Here is a 23054-nt window from a genome sequence, read left to right as displayed (position 1 = left end):
ACAGAATAGCAGACCTCAGCAAAAGTTTGAAAGATGAACGCCGAGGACACAAGAATCACCATGTGAGTTAGTGCATCAAAGTGAAGCAAACAGAAGCAAGGGCCTCAAAGCGAGGCAAATGTGTTTCGACACAAATGCAATCTCGAAAAACCTCGCTTATTAATTGCACAGGACACCCAACAGATATTAGTGGCTGCGTTCTCGTACCTTGAACTCAATGCAGAGATAAAGATTCACGTTTATTCTCTATTCTCAGAATAGAAAATAAGCAGATAAACAGTCCCGAACGATTCCTATGGTTAAAACTGGCATAAAACTACTTATTTTTTTTTGTAGAAGCAATAAAGAGTGAACGGAAAATACGGGGAAAACTTGGTCACGTGGTATAAATTCACGTCTGCCGTTTGGCGTCAACGTAAATTTTAATCTCTCTAATTATTGGGAGAATCACATCTCAATTCACCTCTCTCGTCGGCGGTTTAATTGTTTTATTTTTGTGTCTCTAAATCATAATTAAACAAGGTAAAATAAATACTCAAAACCGTCCCCTTTCTTCACCAGTCAAGCATCGCGGGGATCTAAGGGTGGGCATCTATATGCAAGAGGTTTCTCAGTGTTGTTGACAATCACCATTCTTTGATATTACAGGTGATTGCATCGTAGATGGGCAATTCGCTAAAGCCACAAAACAAAACTCAGGATGTCTTACTGTCTGAGAAGGCAAACATCGCATGGAGCACAATATTTGCTTTAGTCGCTGTCATCATTTTGGCGGGAAATTCCCTTACAGTTGCAGCGTTCACTACCAGACGTTTGGTGCGCAGGCGCACACATTTCTTTCTGATCAGTCTGGCCGTGGCTGACTTGATGGTTGGGGCCCTGGTGATACCACTTTACATCTACTTAAGTATACAGACGGATTTGCCGAAAGGCGCTGTGCATCACGTCTTCGAAGCAGTGGATATTCTTGCAGGGCTTGCTTCAGTCTTTACCCTAGCCATGATATCCGCGGAAAGACTTGTCGCTGTTGGCTGGCCGCTTGTTCACCGGATGTTTCGTAAGCGAAGCTACTTTAATTTCATAAGCTTTGCTTGGTTATTTGCCTTAGCTATATCAGTAATAAATCTGCTCTATCGTTACAAAATAGTGCCTTACTTTGCTACCCTGGATATTGTGCTGACTGCTTTGTTGACCTCTATTGTTTTCACTTGCACTGCGTACATCGCTTTATGGATCAAAGTTCGTTTTCGGGATTACGGAGGATTTCTTGGTAGGGAACATGACAAAAAGCTTGTAAAAACGTTGTTTCTTGTCACTGGAGTTTTCGTTTTAACATGGACGCCTTTTCAGGCGCTGCTGTTTGTTGTCCATTTCTGCGGAACTTGTCCGATCCCCCCGCAGAATGTAGTAAACTTTATTAAGCTACTACATTTCTGTAACTCTTTTATGAACCCAATAATTTACTCCTTAAGAATACCTGAGTTTCTCATTGCAATTTCTGACATCTTTAACTGTCGATACAACCCACATAATAGTGAAATTACCCTAAGAACACTACGCGGACAAACCTTGGATACAATGACAGGAATTCTAAGTTCCTATTCGTCACTGAATGTGCGTTTCTGCATGGGCACAAAGAATATGGTCACATCTGAATTAAATTCGTCGACGTTCAGGCAAAAATTCTTCAAGAGGACAAGCTCCAGGATGAACTCTAGTCGTAGGACGCACGTGACTACGTCTCCAGTTTGACTGCAATTGCAACAATTGGTGCCAGGTCAGCCATGAATTGGCTATTTAGAAGTTGATTGAGAATGAGCACAGGTCGGGCGGGTATCGTTTTATACTATGGGATTTTTATGGGAACGCAATTACCGATTAATAGACAATTATTGGATTATGTTTTTGCGCTATCCCGAATGATCAAGCAGCTGATTGACTATTCATTCCGGATATCACAAAAACCGAATCTAACATTAACACGTAGATATATATTTTTTAGCAACTAATATAATTTACAGTCTGTCTACTTTCAATTGCTTTATTATACATTACGTTGAGGAAACATGCACTGAGCACAGTTGACCTTGCCATTGGAAATCATGCATTGCTTGTGCAACTTACAGATAAGTCAGTCGCATGCTTGTAGAAGAGAAGATGGTGAGCCCAATAATCTCATTAATTGGTTAAGACCAAGAGGTAGCAGAGGAAACTGAACAAACAATCCCATAATACAACTCGATCCAACACCGTCTTGGTCTCAATCCCAACCTTGAAATGTTTATTACTGGTCTAATATCAAAGTGTTGTATGAATTTACAGGTTTTGACTGGAATTACAGCGGTTACCACTAACAGGCGCCCTCGAAGGGTTTTTTCTCTCTCTTGAAACCTGAGTTTTCGTCAACTGTTTCCATGGTTTTCTCACTCGCTCTGACAGAGAAGGTTCCCTCATCGCTGAATAAAGCGGGCAGACTTACCAAGTTACCCTGATCTGTGTGCCAGTAAATTCAATATGAAAACCTTAAAGCAAGGGACACACATACAGCTGTTCATGGCTGCAACTACCCGGGTGATATGGCTGTGCGCATGCGTAAGGTACTGTCCAGGCCGTGGGTTAGTGTATGTGTGCTCCTTGCTTTAAGTTTGTCTTAGTGGGAAGAAGTATTGAGTGAGAACTCAGTTATTCTTTAATTGTCACTTTCAGTTGTTGAAAACGTGGATAGCCCTATCCACCGGATAAATCTTTATCCACTGGATACAAAAGAGAATGAACTCCCACAAGCCACGGCCATCTTGCTCTTCAGAAGCTACTCTGGCCAGATTTTTCCACATAGAAATCTTTTGACTTGTCGACGAAAGTAACACCAAGTTTTCACGTCATATCGCTTGCTGTGCGTGATCGGCAGTGAAGTGATTTACCCCGCCAAGTTTGAAATTACCTGACACCACTCTAACCGACCAATAAGGTGGCGTCCTTAAAATAATCACGCAGTATGACACAGAACCAAGAATAGATTGAAAATACTTTTCAAGGGAAGAGGATCGTGTATGGGGAATTCGCTCTCTTAAATCATTCTCTCTTGCTGGATATCGCAATCGGTTTCCCCGAATACATATCTACTGAGTAGTGATTTATCCGCTAGATAGCGCTATTCAGTTTTTGAGCAACTGGAGCCAGGTGTTACGTCTTCATAACGCAGCTTAGCAGTGTTGCAAACGATTTGGCAAAACTTCATTTTCAAAGGGTGCCTTAAATTGCCTCTTTATTTCTTTATTTGTTTTATTTGACAGTTTCGGTTTTATGTTTCTTTGTTGTTGTTTTTGTTGTTGTTTATTTTTGTTTTTCTTAGAGGGAAACCATTATTAATACCATAATAAGATATAAGGATATTTTCAGTCGATTACTCACAAAAAGCGAGTATCATTAACTTTCTGGAGACATTTGAGCGAAATATTGAGGATAGCTTAATATTAAACGCTTGACAGATCAGTCTTTGACGAGCTCTAAAAATGGTTTAAAAAAATATTATGGCATATAGAGCTGCTGGGATCTTGTGAAGTGATTCTTGGTCAAAATACTTGCCGTATACTGATTTTGCTGAATTATATTTCTTGATAAATACTAAGTCTACGAGGTCTACGACTTATAGATATTCAATGGTTTTCTGAGCCTTGCTATTGAGTTATATGGTGTTCATTTCCACACATGAAATTAAAAGTGGATTGGAAGCTGCTTGCCAAGTTTCAAAGGATGAGGAAAAATCAACATAAAGTAAATCTGTGCGGGTTTATTCAAGCCTTACTACGCATGAGGTAGTGGGAGGAATAAATGAAGAGCTATCTGCTACTGATCAGGGTGGGTGGAGGACGGAGGAAGGATGGCATGTACTCCAACTTCCACCGCTTTTACGTCCGAATGGAAAAGATAATACTTTAAAATATATATCCAAATAATCGTATGATCACAAAACAGGTGATTCAAGACGATTAAAGTGGTTTCAAAATTCTATGTTTAATACCATGAAATTGGAGGACGTTTTTTGATCTTTTCTTTATGGTATCGTATTTTATGATTGGAACAAACGGAAAATAGGATTCAAACCAAGAATAACATTATTAAATAACCCTCAAGAATATCACTGCCTTGTTTTATTTGACCTTCTGCCTTCTAAACTCCCGCAAACCAAAGTGTCCAAAATTGATGTCTTTCTTATCAAATATTTGCGATCGGAAAAATGTAATGCTACTGATAGTTATAAAGAACTCAACAAAAGGTTAAAAAAAAAGCATAACAGCTGGGCAGTGTGAGTAGCTTCTATTGCCGGTATTCTTTTTTTTTTTTTTTTTTTTTGCTTACGTGTACGAATACAACAGTAATTCGGTTAGCAGGACCTGTATGTAAGAAACAAAGAATACTTAACCGCGTTACATCACAGGCAGCAGTTACTATAGCAAACATTGATATAAAAATCAGGTTTATTTTTTGTTTATCATTTGTCTCGTCGTGCTCAAATATTTCTCCCTACAATTGGTTTAAAGTTTCACATGGCTATATCTTAAGACCTTTTCATTCAAAATCCAACAGCATGGTCAAGTTGCTTGGTGAACCGTCCTGTAAAAATAAAAATAAAAAATGAAAACACATTCAAAAGTTGTCTAGATCTCAGGTCCTGTTACCACTTGGTATGCATGAATGAGGGGTCATCTCATTGTTTTGCAGGTGACAGCCCTTTCATTTGGCCCTTTATTACTTTTTGTGTTATTTGTGCACGAAGCCAAATGCAATCAAACTTGTGATTTCAAAACTAACAGACTGTGATTACACATAAAACCAAAAAGTCACTTTTATCCCTGTCTTATATACATAAACTGATGTAAAAACAAACACAACTTCGTGGAAGGCATTAAATTGTGCATATTTCTCTTAGTACCTGAAAATAAATATGTTTGGCTCGTAGTTTGTTTCCAATAACGAGGTTGGTCCTGTCTTTTTGTCTCCCATTATTTGGACACAACTGTCCTCCAATGCTATAGCTGGGAAAGCTTTGCATATTCGGCAAAGGTGCTCCCTAATGCGACTGCCAAAAAAGGGGGAAGCTAGATTGTTGAGAGGATCAGAGAGGGAATAGTGGTTGGTGGGAACAATCAACTCCTCTGGGTTCTCTAATAACGAAAAAGAAATTAACAAAATCATTTTTTTTTTTAATCATTCTAGTACAAAATTCCAGTTACATAACAGCCATCTCTCACGGTTCTTACCCATTTTGTAAATGAGGGTTTGAAAACTAGGTCCGAGAAATAAAAATTATACACCATAATTAACTCTGTTGATTAATGAATGTTACCAAAGCAAATGGAGTCAGTGGCACAGGCGACTTCGAAAAAGAATCCGAGTACTTTCAATGGGACGTCCTTCTGGTTACTAGTTTAGAGTGTCTGTAGTGCCTGCATTTGAAGATTATCCGTTATGGGCAAGAACCTTGCCAGTAGACTGGAATTAATCTGTTTACAGTAATATGCATGCAGACAAACAACAGACGTCTAACAGCACACATTTGGTTTATCGGACCCTTTATCAACATTCAGAGTAACTCCCCCGGAGAATTTCTAGGGACCAAAATACTGAAACCCAGCTGGTATGCCGACTATGTTTACTGTGGGCAAATAAATCAGCTTGCTTGATTGGCATGATTAGTATGAAATAAAGGTAACTAAACAAACAGATATTTCCACCACGTTTGCGTGTGTTTGCTTATTTATTTATTTTGGTATTATCCCGGTGTATGGGAGAGGATGTCTTCTTTTCTTCGCCTTTATAAACACTTATTAATCAGAAGATCACAAAAAAAGAAAAGAAAAGGCATTGAAGCAAAATAGTAATGGTAAGAGATTCAACGACGTCCACTGAACTGTTCATGATCAATCTAGGTTTCTCGGGACTCGACAATATTTCAAGGTACTTATTATAACTACATCGGTACTGCTTTGGGCTAAAAGAAAAGACAAAACAAAAAGTGGTTCGTGTTGCATATGTGTATTGTATCTACATGAGCTTAGCCAGAATCATAAAATAAAGTAATTCTTATAGATAATGTTATTTTAACCATCGATGAAAGCTTAAGAAGGTCACCAGTACAAATCAGGTAACAAACCTACGCCTTCGATACACATCGTCAGCTACAGCTTTGGACGAGTCAGTCGATTTAGATTTTACAGTTGTATAATAGTATAATATTTTTCTCTTTCTTTTTAACAGAATTACAAAAATCGTGCTTAAATGTTTGTGTTAAAGAGAACTTTTTGACGATCGACGAAATGGATTTCAACAAATGGAACGTATTTTGGAGTATATGCTTTGGCGTGATGGCATTCATGGTAATCGCTGGAAACGCTATTTCTATTGTTATTCTTTCCACGAGAAGACTACGAAAGCGTCCTCACTTTTTGCTGATAAGTTTAGCCATTGCTGATTTCTTGGTCGGATTATTAGCCATACCAGTATACATGATTGTAGTAATCTCCGGAGCAAAGCTCGCCTCCAAACTAGCTTTTGACTGCGTGGATATGTTTACAGGATTTGCATCTACTTTTACCCTGGCCATCATTTCTCTTGAGAGACTCAATGCCATTGCTCGACCTCTCCATCACCGCCAGCTCACTTTATGGAGTTATTCCGCTGCTATATCGTTGCCATGGGTCCTGTCATCCTTCATAACATCGTTTAGGGTGCTTCTCGATTTTGTTTTCATTACTGTTCACCAGTTCTTGACGATTATAATCATCAGCTTATCTACTCCATTGCTTATCTCGTGTATTAGTTATAGCTACATATGGAAGAAGCAACGCACCCGAATACGTAACAGTTTCAGACAGAGACACGAGACCAGATTCTCCAAGACTGTGTTTTTGATAACTGGAACATTCCTGGTGACTTGGATGCCATTTCAAATTTTAGTCATCGTATTCATTTTATGTTTTCCATGCAGGGCCATCCCCGTTTCAGTTGTATTCGTTATAAAACTCCTTCAATTCAGCAACTCGATTGTTAATTTTCTTATCTATTGCTTTAGGATGCCGAGTTATCGAAGATCATTGTTTGCTATTTTGTCTCATGGTAGGGATTCTCGAAAAGGAAGCCGGGCAGTGTTTCCATTTAATGAGAATCAAACGACAAACATCACTCTTATTTCGTTTTCTAGCTTACAACAGTTAACCATACATGATGAGCGTGAAAAATGACTGATGACATGCTGCTCCATTCCGCTTTCCTCTTGGCACAAAAAAAAAAAAACATTAAAGGACAATAAAATCTTGAATCATACACTTTTGAAAGCGATGAGCACTCAGGAGTGGAAGGAAATTGCGAGGGGAAATACAGAGTTTCGAAAAATGTTTTGCCATTCGCAATGATTGTACTTAATAGTTGAGGCGTACAATTTAAGGGAAAAAGTATCCTGCTGTTGATTAGCAACTATGCAATTGATGATTTCGTAAAGAAAAATTCAGTAGACTGAACATATTTTGGTATTGTAGTAAGAGAGGATCCTATGCAGGAGTGGTATTAAAGTAATAAAATTTATTTTATAATACGGTGCTTCAGCTGTTTTGGGATTTTTCTCATGGTCTTTGGGTGTGGATTTACATATTTTTCAGTTTTTTTTGTTATTATTTCATAACAATTTTGGAGAATTTAAAAATTTTTCTCCAGAATCCCGGAGTAATCTTTACGAAATAGGTGCACATCATTGTTGTAAAAATTATTTGACCGGAAGCATGTAATAAGAATTGTTTTGAAACGATGGAGTAGAAATTAACATTAAAGTTCGAATGAAAATAATTGCAAAGGAAGATCCTACAATAATATGTTACACATTAAATATCTCAAGCAGGTTAGAGCGATTTTCGTATGACCTTGAAAAATGGTTTCGGTAAGTGTTCGTTATTTGTTTTATTAGCCAATCGATGAAAAGATCAAAACATGGACTCTTCGTTTTCCCGCCAAAGAGAACCCTAATACGGAGAAGGCATTGTTCGATTAGCCAATCGTGTCGCAGTATGACGTCAAAGCGATTTCTAGAAAGTTCTTCGGGCATGAAGTTTTTTCAGCCGAGCTTTCGCTTAACCGACCAAAAGCGACGCGCGTTTGTATCCGTTCGACAAACCAATCAAATCGCTCTATTTCCCTTCGTTTGTTGTTTCTGTTTTGTTCGCACGATTTCATTTCAAGGTCATACGAAAATCGCTCTAAGTTTAAACGAAAACAAAAAAGCAAAGTAAACTAAACTAAACCCCCCCCCCTCCCTTTTAATTCCAATTTTTGGCGATTCCACTGTAAATATATTGTTTTATGTAAAAAAAGGTCCTCTAGATTGCCATACCACATCCCATGGCCTTCCTAGTTAAAATTTATGGCCAATTCCCAAAAGGCCGCACGCTGTGTCACCTAAAGATGAGAATGTATTTTACCCGACTGTTTTGCAAGTTCGCTCATCAAAAAAGGCCTTTACTCTATAGGGTGATAGCTGTAACAAATATCGAGCAAAATATAAAGTGGCACATAGAAAAAGATCAATGACCAAGGTAATTGCAGTATCTAGTACATATGCATTGCTAGATCAGCCGAGTTTAAAACACTGTTTCGTTTTTCAAACCTTTAGTAAATCTTCAGATTATTCATACCAATCTGAATGCTAATAATGAGCATAAAAATAAAAATATTTAAATTTCACTTCGCCTACCGTCTTTAATAATTTCAGCGTTTTCGGTATCAAAATGGAAAGGAAAAAAGCCTGGGTAGAAAAATCAAAAGCACATTGACTACAATGTGTCTGTGCGTCGGTGTGGGCTGAAAGCAGTGCGGCCTCTTACAGCAAACTATCGTGTCTTTGATCATTATTCACGATTGCTATATGTTTAATTAATCATGCCCTACTGGCAAATCAACCCACCGTGGCTGGTCTACAATATATTTCACTGGATTAGAAAGTATTTGGGGAACAAAAAGAAATTTATTCCATGTAATGGTTGATAGTCGATAGCTACCGAGCTGCCAGTGAAGCCAAGGGGTAATGCCATGTTCCTTCCCCGCTAATCGTCAGTGGAACAGTTTTAATTACGCGCATTATGTCATTTGCAAGCGCCTCTTAGACACGATCAGCACAAAACGTTATAGGCAAAAATGGTAAGATATACATTGTCCTTAAGTAGAAAAAGTAGAACTATAGTCAGGTTTTCCTATATAAGCCTGCTTTAAATCAATTGCTCCCGGGTCATTATAATTGTATAAATGAAATGGATTTTTAACTAGACATGTAGAATATGTATCAGTGAACTTGATTAGGCATTTGGCCCTCACCTTTTGTGCATTTTTAAAATTCATCATGTGAGGTTACGAGTCGCAAATTGAAAAAAAGTATATATATTTTTTAAAAGTACAGGTACAACTGGTTAAAAAATTGTAGTGCATTATCGGGTTTACTACATTTTTATGTACCAAAAAAACGTTGGTTAGAGTGGCGAAAACACACTAAAGAAATCAATTTGAAAAGTCTCCCTTTTATCCCATCAAACATTTTTTTGAAGCTGTCACTTAGTCGCAAAAAAATAGGATTCAGGACCATTAAGAACTAAGTAGCTTTAACTTGTCGATTGCCTCTGAAATTAAAAGCGAAAGTTTCCTTCTTGTAAGTTAATCAGCATTAAGTTATTCACTGAAGTGTCCAATGAAAAGGGTCCGTGAAATTGTAGGTTTTCGAAAGAGCTCTTTAAGTGGATTTTTTTCATCACGCTTATTCCAATAGTCTTCCAATGCTACTAGAATTAAGTGCCGTGCAAAAGAGATAAAAAACGATCGGGCGAAGCCTGGTATGTCGCCTGACATGAATGGAATATTACTCCAATTTTACAAAAGTTGGACAGGTATAACTCATAATACAGTGCATCTAATCGCTCCAATCTTCTTATCTTTCACCAACCTAAATGTTAAGGTCAATGTAGTATTATTATAACCACTGATTTTCTTTTTTGAGTTATATAATATATATATATATATATTTTTATAGAATGTGACCCTCCACGGGATTCTGATCCTAAAAGTGCCCACGACACGCTTCCCCTTTAAAACAAAAGAACTCATTTTAACACGCCTTTATTTCAAAGCACACGCTTGAGGCAATTAAGCGTGAGCAATTCGAAAAGAAGAGAGTGGTCAAGTTTTCAAAAAGAAAAAGCCCCGTGCGAACTTTTTCAGTGTGCGCAAAAGCACGCAAGGCGTGTCAGATCTAAAACTAAATTTCCTCTACAAAAATGAGCCGTAAAATATCACAAACGGCACCCTCTTCTGGGCTTATGCCTTACTCGGAAGCGGGTGAATGAACTCGGGTGCTCGTAACAATCGAGAATGAAAAAGTTTTACCTTAGTCAGCTATTGTGGCGATCGCGACGATTATATGGAAACCAGTCAGTTTGCGGGTTCTGATTGGACAAAAACCTTTGTTCTATTATACAAGCCTATAAACTCATAATTATAGAAAACGGCCTTTAGCCACAGCTGCAAACAATGATCTGGAGAAAGCTCAAAAACAGACAATTAATTTACTCTGAGCCAACCTCTCCTTCTTTCAAAAAGCCTTGGTTTCCACGTTCTAGGAATTTCCCTATTCGCTGATGCCGTAATTTTAAAAATGAAAGTGATCTTGTACCCAAAAGCCGGAATCGAAAGCAGTTTTAGCTATATTTCGCGATGATGCGAAATCGCGAAAGACAACAACTGTGGTAATTTCTGTTGTTGATAAAAAGGTAAGTATGTACAAACAAGCAGCAAAACCAATAGATCTAGCATTCTTAACCTTTTTCCTACGCTAGAGTAAAATCCCTGAAAGAAATTGTTCCTAAAATATCTGATCAAGAAAAAAAGATCTTATCTTGGGTAGGAAAAGCGTCCTCTTCAGGTAGTAAACAAGCTGTCAGCGATAATGAAAGATGCCAGTTTCGTAGTTGTTATTTGTCGTTTGTTTGTTTGTTTTTTTCCAATACTTATTTAAGCACTTCGGTAGTGTTGATGCCATAGCCTTCTGTTTTAACATATCGAAAGATGACGCCTTTACCTGGCCACGGCAATGGATCCTGCTTCTAAATTAAGAGCTACAAGTTATGCCGTCCATAGCTGTACGCGCGCACATCCGATACCTTCGCAAAAATACCCACATCCTTACTGCAGCAATCAATCCAAAAAACAGAGCTTGAACAGTGGTGAATGATGAATAAAGTCCACTATTGCAATTGCTGTCAGTGCATTGTAATTCAACACCTATATTATTGACTCAACAAAACACAGCTGCGTACAGCTAAAATGTTCAATCTTGATTCACTTCTGTTTTAAAACACCCATGAACTAACTGTTTCAGCGGGGTGTTTGCTTTTACTGCCGAAATGCAAAGGCAAAATAATGGCCGTTGAATAAGTTTTTTTTTGTTTGATCCAAAAAGTTTTGAGAAAGTTCAAAGCGAAATCAGCAACTACTTTGGTGCGATGCTCCCGTACATAAATTCGGATGAAAGTAAAGCCACGGAACTTGGGCAACTTGATCAAAGCATTGAACCACACTTTTTGCTCGAAAGAACTATTTATTAGTCAACTTAGTTTTATAAAAGCGTTAGGCGGTACTTTCCATTGGTTTACCTAATTTCATAATTCACAACGTAAGTAAACAAGCTTTCGTTCTAGTTAGCTCGAATATAGAAGCTCACTATGAAATGACCAAATGTCTATAGCAGTGACATAGGTAAGTGACATCGCCTCCGAAAAAAACTTTTTCTGACTTATATATTGTTCTTGTATTTTTGTTTGATAATTGCATCTGTAGACAATGGAAAGCAGATGGCATGGCACAATTGTGTTTAATAGGGGACTGTCTTCTTCTTCTTAGAGTTTTTTTTTTTTTTTAAACTACTCAGTGCGAATCGAAATAAGATACACCACTATCAAAGAAAGACAACCTTAATACATAAGTGGTGAAAGTCAATACGTTAGCTTATAGAATTAAATAAATATCATACTTTATAAAATAACTGAGATATCCAGTGCGCGTTCTGATTGGTTAAAAACCTATGGTTTATTTGGCCGGTAAACTCATAGAAAACTTAAAGTTGCTTTATAAAAGATCTTCGGCTCGTGTTCTCCCATCATCACGCCGGTAAACCCATAGAAAGTGTGGTCTATTGCTTAAGTATACGACTCTACTGTACTGTATATGCGATTCACCATCAAAGGAAGTTAGTTTAGTTACTAAAGAGCAAAGCTCGCATCGTTAATCCTTAAAAAAGTGATAAAGAACATACAGCATTAAGTTTTTTTTAAAAAATATTTTTGGTTTCATTCCGTACTTGTAATAGGAAAACATAATGGGAAACATTTTTATCGCTGTAACCTCACCTGCCTAATACAAGGAATTAGCTGTATAGATATAATGGATATTTAAGTAGACTTGTAAAATGTACATCGATAAATCAATTAAGTATTTATAAATCGTTCTTTTTACCACTTACATTTAAGAACATTTTTATTAAAAGTTCACGTACCACATAAGTCAACTGGATTAAAATTAAACAAAGCAATAATAAGATTCGTCTACTACCTAAATTTTCGATATCATCTAAACTTTATTTATGTCATACCAAAAACTTGGGTAGTTGTGAAAACACATTCAGAGCAAGTACTTTGTAAAGTATGCTCGAAATCCCTTTAAAATCAATTTAAGGAATAAGCGATGCTCTAAGCATACTCTGAACTGAACAATACCAAAACCATTGGAACAATCGCTCAGTATAAACGCCAAAATACACCTGACCCGTCACATCAAAAATTACCAAGCAATACTTAAGCTTATAGTTAGTGCCAATACAGGCTAAGAGGTAAATTCATGAAGTGTCTTGACTGCTTAATCAAGACATATCAGTTTTTAAGTAAGGAAAAAGAACAAAACAGGTCATAGCTCGAGCAGACTAGCATCACTGTACGACAATTTTTAAAATTTTTAAAACTAAGTAGTGAGCAGCACTCTTCGAACTGTTGCTGTAAAACTTCTTTATTCTCCTACGCGTTTCATCTAACTAACGTAGACTTCTTCAGGGAGTTTTACAATCAAATACTAAACGCCTGTATTCAGCGGGCTACTGTATTCAAGACTACTTTTAATTGCAGTCACGTACGTATTAGGAATGTAATCAACAGGATTATGCCAGAAATAGACTGTACCGTATGTTACAAAGCTACTGTAACATTAGCTAATCTTTGTAAGTAAGTTTTTCGGGGCCACGGTTTTAGCTAAAACCGTGGCCCCAAAGTATTCTTACGCCTTGCGTAAAAAATTTCACAGCTGCGCCTTTTCCTTTTCGTAAATCCGGCCAAACCTTCAATGTTTGCGACCATCATTATTTTTAGTCATATTATGGCTTAAATACAAGCGTTTAGTATTTGATTGTAAAACTCCTTGAAGAAGTCTACGTTAGTTAGACGAAACGCGTAGGAGAATAACGAAGTTTTACAGCAACAGTTCGCAGAGTGCTGCTCACTAGTTTAGTTTTAAAAATTAAAAAATAATTTAAAAAATGGGCAATAACTGCCTGCACTGAGGTCTAGGGATTAATTCTAAAGGATTCCGAATGAAAGATTACGAATTACATACAAAAAATCATGGAACAATTTTTTTCGTGAAATTACACAACAAGAAAAACATACTGAAAATTGCTTAACATGCGTCTGTGTCGGAAACCTGTTAAGCAAAGTTTTATCAGTACGATCGATGAAATTCATTTCATCCGCTTCAAAATTGTACAGAAAGTGCCGCTAAACAAACCGGGCAGTATTAAGAATGAACCATTACCACCAATCTCGTTTCGTTCTCGGGCTTACAATGGTTAATCATGCCAGACATTCATGATGGGCTGGAAATAAAAGCTTACAATTATTGCTCTTCTCGTCTGGAAATTGCAATTTGAAAATGAGCTGGATAAAACACATTAATGCATTAATCAGGGATGGACTACATTTTTTTTGGCAAAGCCTTACAGTTTGCATGTGCAAACACAAATCCTTATATTAGATTCTCAATATTTGAAAGCGAAAAAAAGAAAGATAATTGTCAACAATTGCGACAATTGCAAAATAAACTGACAGGGCTCATTTCTGGATTGCCTCAAAATATTTAGTTACCCAAACCTGCTTCATTATTGAGGTGCGCAATTTGTTAATATTTTTTATTATCATTTCTATCTCCCTGCTGTGAGATTAGGACGCGTTTCCCAATTCAACGATTAAAACAGATTCTGTCATGACTATATATTCATACTTTATACACGCAAATAAGTTTTGGCATCGTCTGCATGAGCAGCAATACAGATTAGCCTGTGATTCCAGCTGCTTCGCACAACTTTTTTGCAGCTACCGTTGCCAAGACCAATAAATCAGCGTGATTTCTTCGCCTTCCTTTCCGATATTAAATGTTTGCTTTTGCTATATTTTGAAGCAATTTTTGTTCGATTTGTGGGGACGAGTTGTCTAATATCACAGGTTTTGCGAAATATGCCTGAATAGGTGTAGGTCATAGTTGTAAAAATCATTGTATTGAAAGCAAGATTAAAGATCAATATTGTTGGAGGTGACGGATTTAAAGTAATTGCACCTAAGAAAAGAATATAAAAACACCTTAAGCAAATATCTCATATAGGTCGAAGATAAGCAGATAACGGCTTAATTTACAAAGCCTGACGTTTCCTAAATATGCAGGTGCATGTGGATAGCGATTAGAACAGAGGCTAGAATCGAAAATGTTGCCAGGGGCAGAAACTCCTGAAAAGATACGCAGAAAATCTGGGGAGAAAGCAATAACAAGGCTCAAGCGCTTAGATCACCTCCTCGATAAAAACAGGTCAAACTTCAAAAAAATAGACGGTGAGTAAGCAATGTAGCGTATATACACCTACGTTAGTATATAGGTTGACGATCGAGATATCGTTGCAATTGAATTATTTTTTTGTGATAACACTGTAACGCTTAAAACCGTCTAAGCGCCAGTGAGATTAGTCTTTACTAAACTGGAAGTAACTAACTGGAAATATACACCGGCATACAATCGGTATTCGTTAATATTTAAAGAAACTTTTTCACTCTGGTATTTTTAAAGGTGTCCGCCAGTTTTATTTTAAACGTTTTCTACACATTGCGGCTTGAACCTTACCCCGGTAGACAAATAAAAATCAATCATCCATCAGCGTCAGATGGAAAAGAAAACTGCACTGCCCGCATTTTTATAACCCATGAACCAACAAAGCTGTCTCTTACTAGACAGGAACCGCACGCTTCAAAACGAGTCACTGAAATTCGTCGATGACGGCGATATTAAAGTCGCCTTAAAGTTTAGCTATTGTGGCTTTGATTTTCATCATGATTGTTATTACCGTTTGACAATTGCATTTGTAGTCAATGGAAGCAAAAGGCAGATGAGCCAAAAATGTCAGTAAAACGTACCGAATTAAAGCTGTACTTTACGTTTTTGGTAGCTTCTCAAGTTATCCATGGAGGGAGGAAAATTCTCAGTAGCAGGTGGATCAGCCTAGAGCCAGTTCCTTAGAGCTAGGATCTTCCTTCTAAGAGGTAGGAAGATCCTAGCCCCAAGTGAACTGCCTTTGCTATTCTTAGTACTAGAAATTATAGGGACAAACCAAACAAAAATGGTGGCGGGTCGTTCAGCGGTTAATCACGGCAATAAAGGCCGACCATTTCGTTTGGCGTTACCACGATCTGATTATTGTGTGAATTATGCTGAAAGGTAATTTTTTAACGCCAGTAAAGAGAGCAAATTGTATTTTTGTTTTTGACGCACGCAATTTTTAATTCCTTCTCGATCCTTCTCTACTTCAGGACACCACAGACTGAAATTTCTACATGCAGACCCAGCGAAAATTTGTTCCACCTTCTATGATCTTCCTCCTTTCATATAAACAGCCCTCTCGACGACACCACCGTCCATATGATGTGTTCCCTAAGTGCATCAATTGGAGAAAACAAGTCCCAGGCGTTAGGGAAAATAAATTTGTAATGATACATTGCTTGTAAACGAAAAGACCTCGTCATAAATGCTGAGATGCGGACGGTCTGCAAATGGAAAAAACATGATGGTGATATAATATCCACTTAGTGTTTTTTCCTGCCTTCTGTCAAGCCACTTTCCAACATGTTTTGATCACGTGCTGTGAGGTATATTGCTTAATCTATCACGATCGGGATACATTTGATTTTAGTCAAGGCCACGTGAACAAGAATCGACCAGTGACAGTCCCTGTTTAGTAAAATCGCCTGGATTATGTCGACCGAACAATCAAGGCTATCCTCTGATGCAATCCAGGACGAACCGAACAATTTAGGCGAGTGAAGTCGTAAAGAATAAAACTGAAATACATGTATGCACAGAAAGGATGGTGAACAATTATCTCGCATAAGAATCTCGATCGTCCCACTGGCAATAACAATTTTGAGGTAGCTATGTGTTACATGGCAGGTGAAGGAAAAAGACAACAGCAATATTCATACTAAATACAAAAAATCTCTTTTCACACAAACTGGATCACTTCGTTAAACAAAAACATCAGTTTTTCACTTTCCATTAGATGTTACCCACTAGGGGTTAACTGTACTGTGTTTGCTAGGATGCAGAATAATACATTTCCGTTTTGCGATGAATTTGGCCTCAAGGAATGGTTGTTTATTAATTATATTTAGAAAGCGTTATAGAAATGTATTTTTTTGTTAAAAGAAAAGAGCAAATAAATATCGTAGAATTGAGAATTACAACCAGTCATTAGGAAGAAGAAGAGTCAAGTTATCGACCACAAAAAGCTTATTACAGACTGTAATTAATTTCAGCACTTTTAAACCTTGTTTTATTTTAAATACTATTTGGTCAAAAGGTTATAACGAATTGACGATAAAACTAAAAAAAAAAAAGAAAAAACTAATTAGGGTAAGGTAGTTTTCATCATGGTGAGGATTGATTACTAACCAAAGCTTAATAGTCCGTGGGCCAGAAAGTGAAACCCTCCCCCCCCTCGGGGATTTTTGCAGACATGTATCATTTCAAAGCTTCACCTGAGGGTATTTGAAAAATGCATGTTTGCACTTGATTGGTTGGTGGGTGTGGCTGTGCAGCAACATTCTTTTCCTCAGCAAAGAGTCACAGGTTACCCACACCAAGAAATGAGTTAACCTCTTCTGAAACACCATTACCGCCAAATTAACACTCAGTCATTTAAGGTAAAGTATTTTTAATCTCATATGTAAGTTAAAATTCTGTACTTTACTTTTAAGTTCCAAAAAATTACTACTGGGCATGTCACAAGGTAACGAGGAATATATGTAAAATAGTGGACTATAGCCATGGAGCACTTTTACAACTGTAAAAACCTTTGTGAATAACCATTTGCAAATTTAATCCCCTTCATTAATTTAGCACATATGTGTTAGATTTAAGCGTAACAGGGCAGTGATGTCCCTCACTTTGTTTTAGGTTTCATGTTCAGTGCACGAAAAGTCCCCTGTAGAACACATTTTCTCTTTGAACAAGTTTATCAAAAGTCATTTTCAAAAACAACATCACTAATACCTTCGTAATCGACAGTAGCATCTTCTTCATCCTCAGAAGATGGATTCAAAGGGCCGGTTATGATGTCTGCGAGTTCCTGAGGCATGAGATTGCCGTCCGTCCAGCAGATTTCAAGCTCACCTTCGACGTTAGTGTTCCAGCCATGCCCGTCTGGTCCCGGGATACTTGGTGTTGCCTGATCAGCTTTCTTCCATATGAGCGCTTGATAATTTGCTCTTCTCACATGCATTTTCAGACTTTCTCGACAAGGTGGAAGAAGGCTCATGTCAACACCATTGTAGCTTGTCAGTACCTCTCCTGGCTTTGCACTGAATCTCTCAATAAATTTTTCGTATTTGAGAGAGTTAATGTCACCCAACTTGCTTCCGTACATCAGACATGTGAACTTTTCAAGATCTTTAAATACTCTGTCTTCTTTGTCAACTCTCGATCCTAGAGCATGAAACGTTGGAAGAAACTCAGGATGTTTTTTGAGGAGTGTGAGCGGCTTCACTTTCCCTCTTCTCACAAAAGCACTGGTCGTATCGCAACCAGTAAATGCGTGCAGAGCTACAAGAGCCAGGTTAATCTCATCTCCGAGATCTTTAGCAACAGCTTGAACATTTACAAGTCGGCGCTTGTCACCCGTTCCAGTGTCAAACAGCACTGTCTGGTTTATATGACGTACAAATCTGAGAAGTAAAATGAACACGTCGGTATCAGGTGATCTCACTAGTATAACCGAGCTTTCTGGTGAGTTGGCAGCAACATCGTTACAATGCAAGATCATTCTGGTATCGGCCTCGTGTGAAGAGCACAACTTCTCAACTTCCTCTGTAACTACATTCTTTCCATCGATACTTTTTAAGCTGATGCATTTCCTCTCATTAACGAAAACTAAATGCTTTCCCTGCAGCTTTGGAGCATATTTTCCCTTTTTCCACTCATCTAAGAGGAAGCTGCACAAGCGCCTTTTGTTTTCTTCATTACACAAGAACTTTTTCCAATCACGAGGAACTTTAGTGGAAGGTCCTTTCACTAGATGTGCTTGTGAAGAACCTCTTCTTGATCGTTCTAATCCTTTTATCGAAAGGGGATGATAGGAAGCTGTTACAAAGTCAACGCGTTGTGCTCTGGGTAGTTGCTGAAAAACGTACTCAGCTAGCTCTCCGAACGTGCTCGGAAGAGAAACCATTGCTTGCAGCAAAGCATTTCCGTCTACTATGTATCATTGAAATCCCACAGTGGGTCTCTGGGCCAGGTGCGATTTGTCCTCCAGGCAATGCATTAATTTAGCTTTGTCAGTTTTTATCATTGCTCCATCTGAAGATGCCAGAGCCCAAGGAACAGGACCAAGCGGGTAACTTAGCACGCGTTCGAGACTAAGCTCATGCTGCAGTGCCAGTATAACAAGTTGCCCCAAAACGTTTCTTTCTGCAGTTATTTCTATGTTCTTTCTGGCCTTTCCTTGGACTAGTGAAGTTTTGGCTTGATTTGCAAACGTTTTTAGATTTTGCTTTTTCACTGGCGCGTGAAAGCTGACGGTTTTGTCTATGAGCCTGCCCTGAACGAACTGCTTGTGGGCTTTCTTGCCAATTTCATCAGACATTAGATTGTCATTCTCCACATTCGAGGGCACGGGAGCACCGGATGACAGACAATACAGCGTGTCCTTATCTTCAATTGTGAAAGGATTGATAAAATTATTTATCGCTTCCATGACGCAACACGTGTCTTGCTCACTCTTCAGTATCTGCGAAGATCTTACCTCCTTGTGCGAGGTAGACTCCAGAGTGTCGATGTTCGCTATCTCTTTGGTTGCTTGCAGATAGCTTGCTCTTGCATGTCTAGTGCGGCACCATCTGTAGTAGGCAGAATGGTTCCGGCTGAAACCAACAATTCCGCTGTGAGATTTCGCATGACGGTTAATTGTTTGCTCAATGGTTATGTCAACGGCATTTCTAGATGATGGAACATCTGATCTGTTAACACTAAAGCCATTATTCTTCAACAGATCCTCTGCTCCTGGATGCGTTTTTTCCAGGTTCAACATATTCAGCAAGTAGAATGTAGAGTATCTCGCATAGTTTGGGTGATCGAAGCTGAAAAACAGGCTGCACATTCTTTGGAGGCTTGCTAGGTGAAGCGTCAGGCAATTCTCTTCTTCTCTCAATTCTCTTCCCCTGAACGACACAAAAACCACAGATCAGAGTGTCAGATGATTGAGCCCTGGTTTCATCCAGAGTGCAAGCTGCTTCTGTCTTAGAGACTGTTATATTTGGCTCGACCTTGTTTTTTGAATAGCAGGGCTCAATGTTTTGTGAAGTGCATTTCGCAGATCGGCTCTTTGTTCTAGTCTGATCAAATTCTTCTGGGGATTCTGAAATGTTTTCTTTGGCAGTCGAAACTTCCTGGATGATAATGCCATGAGCAGTATGTGTTGTACCTGCACCTGATGGCGTTTCTTCCGTCAAGTCGAAGTTGTCCCAGCACAGGTGGGTAACTAAGTTTCTGTTTGGGCTGATTATGGGATAACACCTTGCTTGTCGCTCATCTATAGCTTTGCACATAGCTGTTTCTAGCTCTATAATTCGTGAGTAGGAAGCACAATGACCAAATCGATTAACCAGTGTTATGACTTCAGCACTACCAGTCAAGTGTCGCAATGTCATTCCAAGAAGTAGATGCTTCGGCAGCGTCCACTTCCCATTCGTAACAGCTTTGCAGATGTCTTGGGCAAAAGAAGTCACCAATCTTTGCCTGTTTTCAGAACTATCGCTCTTCACAGAAAGCAAGCACTCTAGAAATTTCTCAAGGCACGAAGGTCGCCGTTCATTATCACTTACGAGGAAGTCTGCTGATGGGGTCCATGGCATTTCCTCAGCCTCAGCGTACGCAGCCTGAATGGCCCTTCGTAAAATAGATGCCGCCTCTTGAAGTCTCTTGGTTTCAGAGGCTGCTGCCTCAAACGCAACTTCAACCGCTTCGCCTTTGGTAATATCTGATGCATACACCAGCTCACTTTTGTAATTTGGTTGCCAGAACTGAATTGAGGTTCCAAATCGCTTCACTAATTTTGATTTAAGTTTATCAGTTTTGTAATCAGGATTATAGCAGTCAGGGTTATTATGCAAAATGGAGGTAAGATACCGTTCTCCAAGCATCGACATTCTCTCCACGTTCCCTCCCGAGATAATTGATGCGTTTACATGTTCACATAAATTCTCAAATGCAGCCTTGTGAGCAGCCTCTACATCTGCCTGGCCCCCTAGTTCTTCCTTTTTAGATATATCATGCCTTTCTTCTGAACGAGTGTAGCTTTTCCGGCACGAAGCATGATAGTGTGCTTCTTTGGCAACTAGGTCAATATCCTTAATCTTGAGTAAAATGAATTCATCTTGCTTTGTCTCTGCGGCCCTCTTTATTGATTCTTCGGCGTTTTAGTAACACATTTGACTAGGTGCTCCTCTTTTCCTGACTTTCTTATCCGGCCTTTGTCGCAGAAGAGACACTTGTCAGCTGGTAATAGCCTTGATGGTGTCGAAGCCGAATGTTGTGACACTCTGCGTCTTTTCACCGAACTTTCTCCGAACTCTGAACTGGTGTTAGGTGCTTTCTTTTTGTGCTTCATAATTCTGGACACATTCGTAAAACGTTGATAACAAGACCTATGGTATCCATATTGGGCTGGCACAAATGACTTGGTATATTTGAGCAAATATTATCTAGTCTGTTTTCACTATCTTGTGATTGCCTCACTTCAGCAGCTGCTTTGATTTTTTGAAAGCTACTTTCTGTCATAACAGTAATACTTCTGTCCTTGACGTTGGCAAAATGAATGAAGCATCCTTGAACTTTCTTTTTTCTTTTTCGTTTTGTTGATTTTAGACTTTTGATCTTCAAAGCCTTTTCACCCTGAACTTTGTCTTCTTTTTCCATTAGAACTTTCTGAAGCAGTAAAATCCCTGAAATCGCCAAATATCAACGAACTTACAATTAATTGAATTTAAACGAGCCTTAGAAAGCGCCGCACAAAAAGAAAATGCCTAACTCTTTACATCTGTAACTAAATATATAAATATTGCATCAAATAGCTGATAATATGAGTAGGTATACCTGTAAACACATGTAACACACACGGCATCGGTTTAAAGATTTCAAACAAAGTTGATTATAGGACCTTTTTAAAGAAATAATGATGATAAAAATGATAAAAAAGCTCCATTTCCAGACTGAAATAAATGCAACCGTCTTTGCCGTGACATCTCTTTTGTTATTTTGATAAAAGACAAGTAATAATTCATTTTATGAACGCTCTCCAAACAGAAAAGATATTGAATCAAATAGCTGATAACATGACTAAATTGTAAAATATTGAATAGACACGGCAATTCTTTAAAGACTTCGAACAAAGTTAGTTTCGGACTTTAAGTTAATATTAACGATGACAAAAATGATCAAACAGTTTCATTTTCCGGACTTAAATAAAGATAGCTGTTTTTACAGTGATGTCTAATTTGTTTGTTCATGTAAGATAAGTACTTATTCATTCAAAAAAACTTTTTACAGAGCAAAGAAGTATGATATCTTACTAACTTAACTTTCAGTTTTTCCAAAATGGCGTATCTGAATCTGAGTCTCAAAGGATTGTGGGATAGGAAAAAAGGTGGACTGTGCCTCATGGGATATCAAATAGAGAAGTTTGATATGCGTCTTGAAATAAAATGCACGAAATGATTTTGACAAGTTTTTTGGTTACAACTAATGTACCATAAAAAGCTTGAACAAAATAATTAAATGCTGCCTCAGTGCTGTGGAAAAATTATCGTGCTTTACTTTAGAGGACCTTGCAAAGCGCTGTTGACGTCTCCTCGGCTTGAACATATCGCATAAGCAGCAAACTAGGGATTACTCATCATTTACTAGCTAATACATTCTCATTGGCCAGTAGCTACCAAAATTTCACGTAGGTTAGACATTTTCAAGAATTTTTTAAAGAGTTTGTCGTAAGAGGTGTTAGTTACGTATCCAAGTAAAGGCTAACTTAAACTTGTGACATGCGCAGTAGTAGTTTCTGGAACTTAAAGGTAAAGTACAGAATTTTAACTTACATATGAGATTAAAAAAACGTTATCTTATATAACTCTAAGTGTTATTTTTGTCGGTAATGGTGTTTCAGAAGAGGTTAACTCATTTCTTGGTGTGGGTAACCTGTGACTCTTTGCTGAGGAAAAGAATGTTGCTGCACAGCCACACCCACCAACCAATCAAGTGCAAACATGCATTTTTCAAATACCCTTGGGTGAAGCTTTGAAATGATACATGTCTGCAAAAATCCCCGAGGGGGGGAGGGTTTCACTTTCTGGCCCACGGACTATAAGGCTAAAATAGATGATTAAATATATCTCATTAACTCG

At 38.2% G+C, this 23054-nt stretch overlaps 2 protein-coding genes across 2 annotated transcripts; both read left to right on the top strand.

Moving 5' to 3' along the window:
- Positions 1–657: 657 nt before the first annotated feature.
- On the top strand, positions 658–2111 carry LOC140927110 (adenosine receptor A3-like). The gene has a single exon (XM_073376766.1). It carries the CDS (start codon positions 664–666, stop codon positions 1750–1752), a length of 1089 nt encoding a protein of 362 aa, XP_073232867.1. The 5' UTR covers positions 658–663; the 3' UTR covers positions 1753–2111.
- A 3649-nt stretch (positions 2112–5760) lies between these two features.
- Positions 5761–7554, top strand: LOC140927109 (trace amine-associated receptor 7b-like). Its single transcript, XM_073376765.1, has 2 exons — positions 5761–5884; positions 6259–7554. Exon 2 carries the CDS (start codon positions 6318–6320, stop codon positions 7239–7241), a length of 924 nt encoding a protein of 307 aa, XP_073232866.1. The 5' UTR covers positions 5761–5884; positions 6259–6317; the 3' UTR covers positions 7242–7554.
- Positions 7555–23054: the final 15500 nt, after the last annotated feature.

The sequence above is a fragment of the Porites lutea genome, chromosome 2, assembly GCF_958299795.1.
Source record: "Porites lutea chromosome 2, jaPorLute2.1, whole genome shotgun sequence".
NCBI lineage: Eukaryota > Metazoa > Cnidaria > Anthozoa > Scleractinia > Poritidae > Porites > Porites lutea.
The sequence above is the reverse complement of the archived record's forward strand: the minus strand, read 5'-3'. Positions and strand labels throughout refer to the sequence as shown.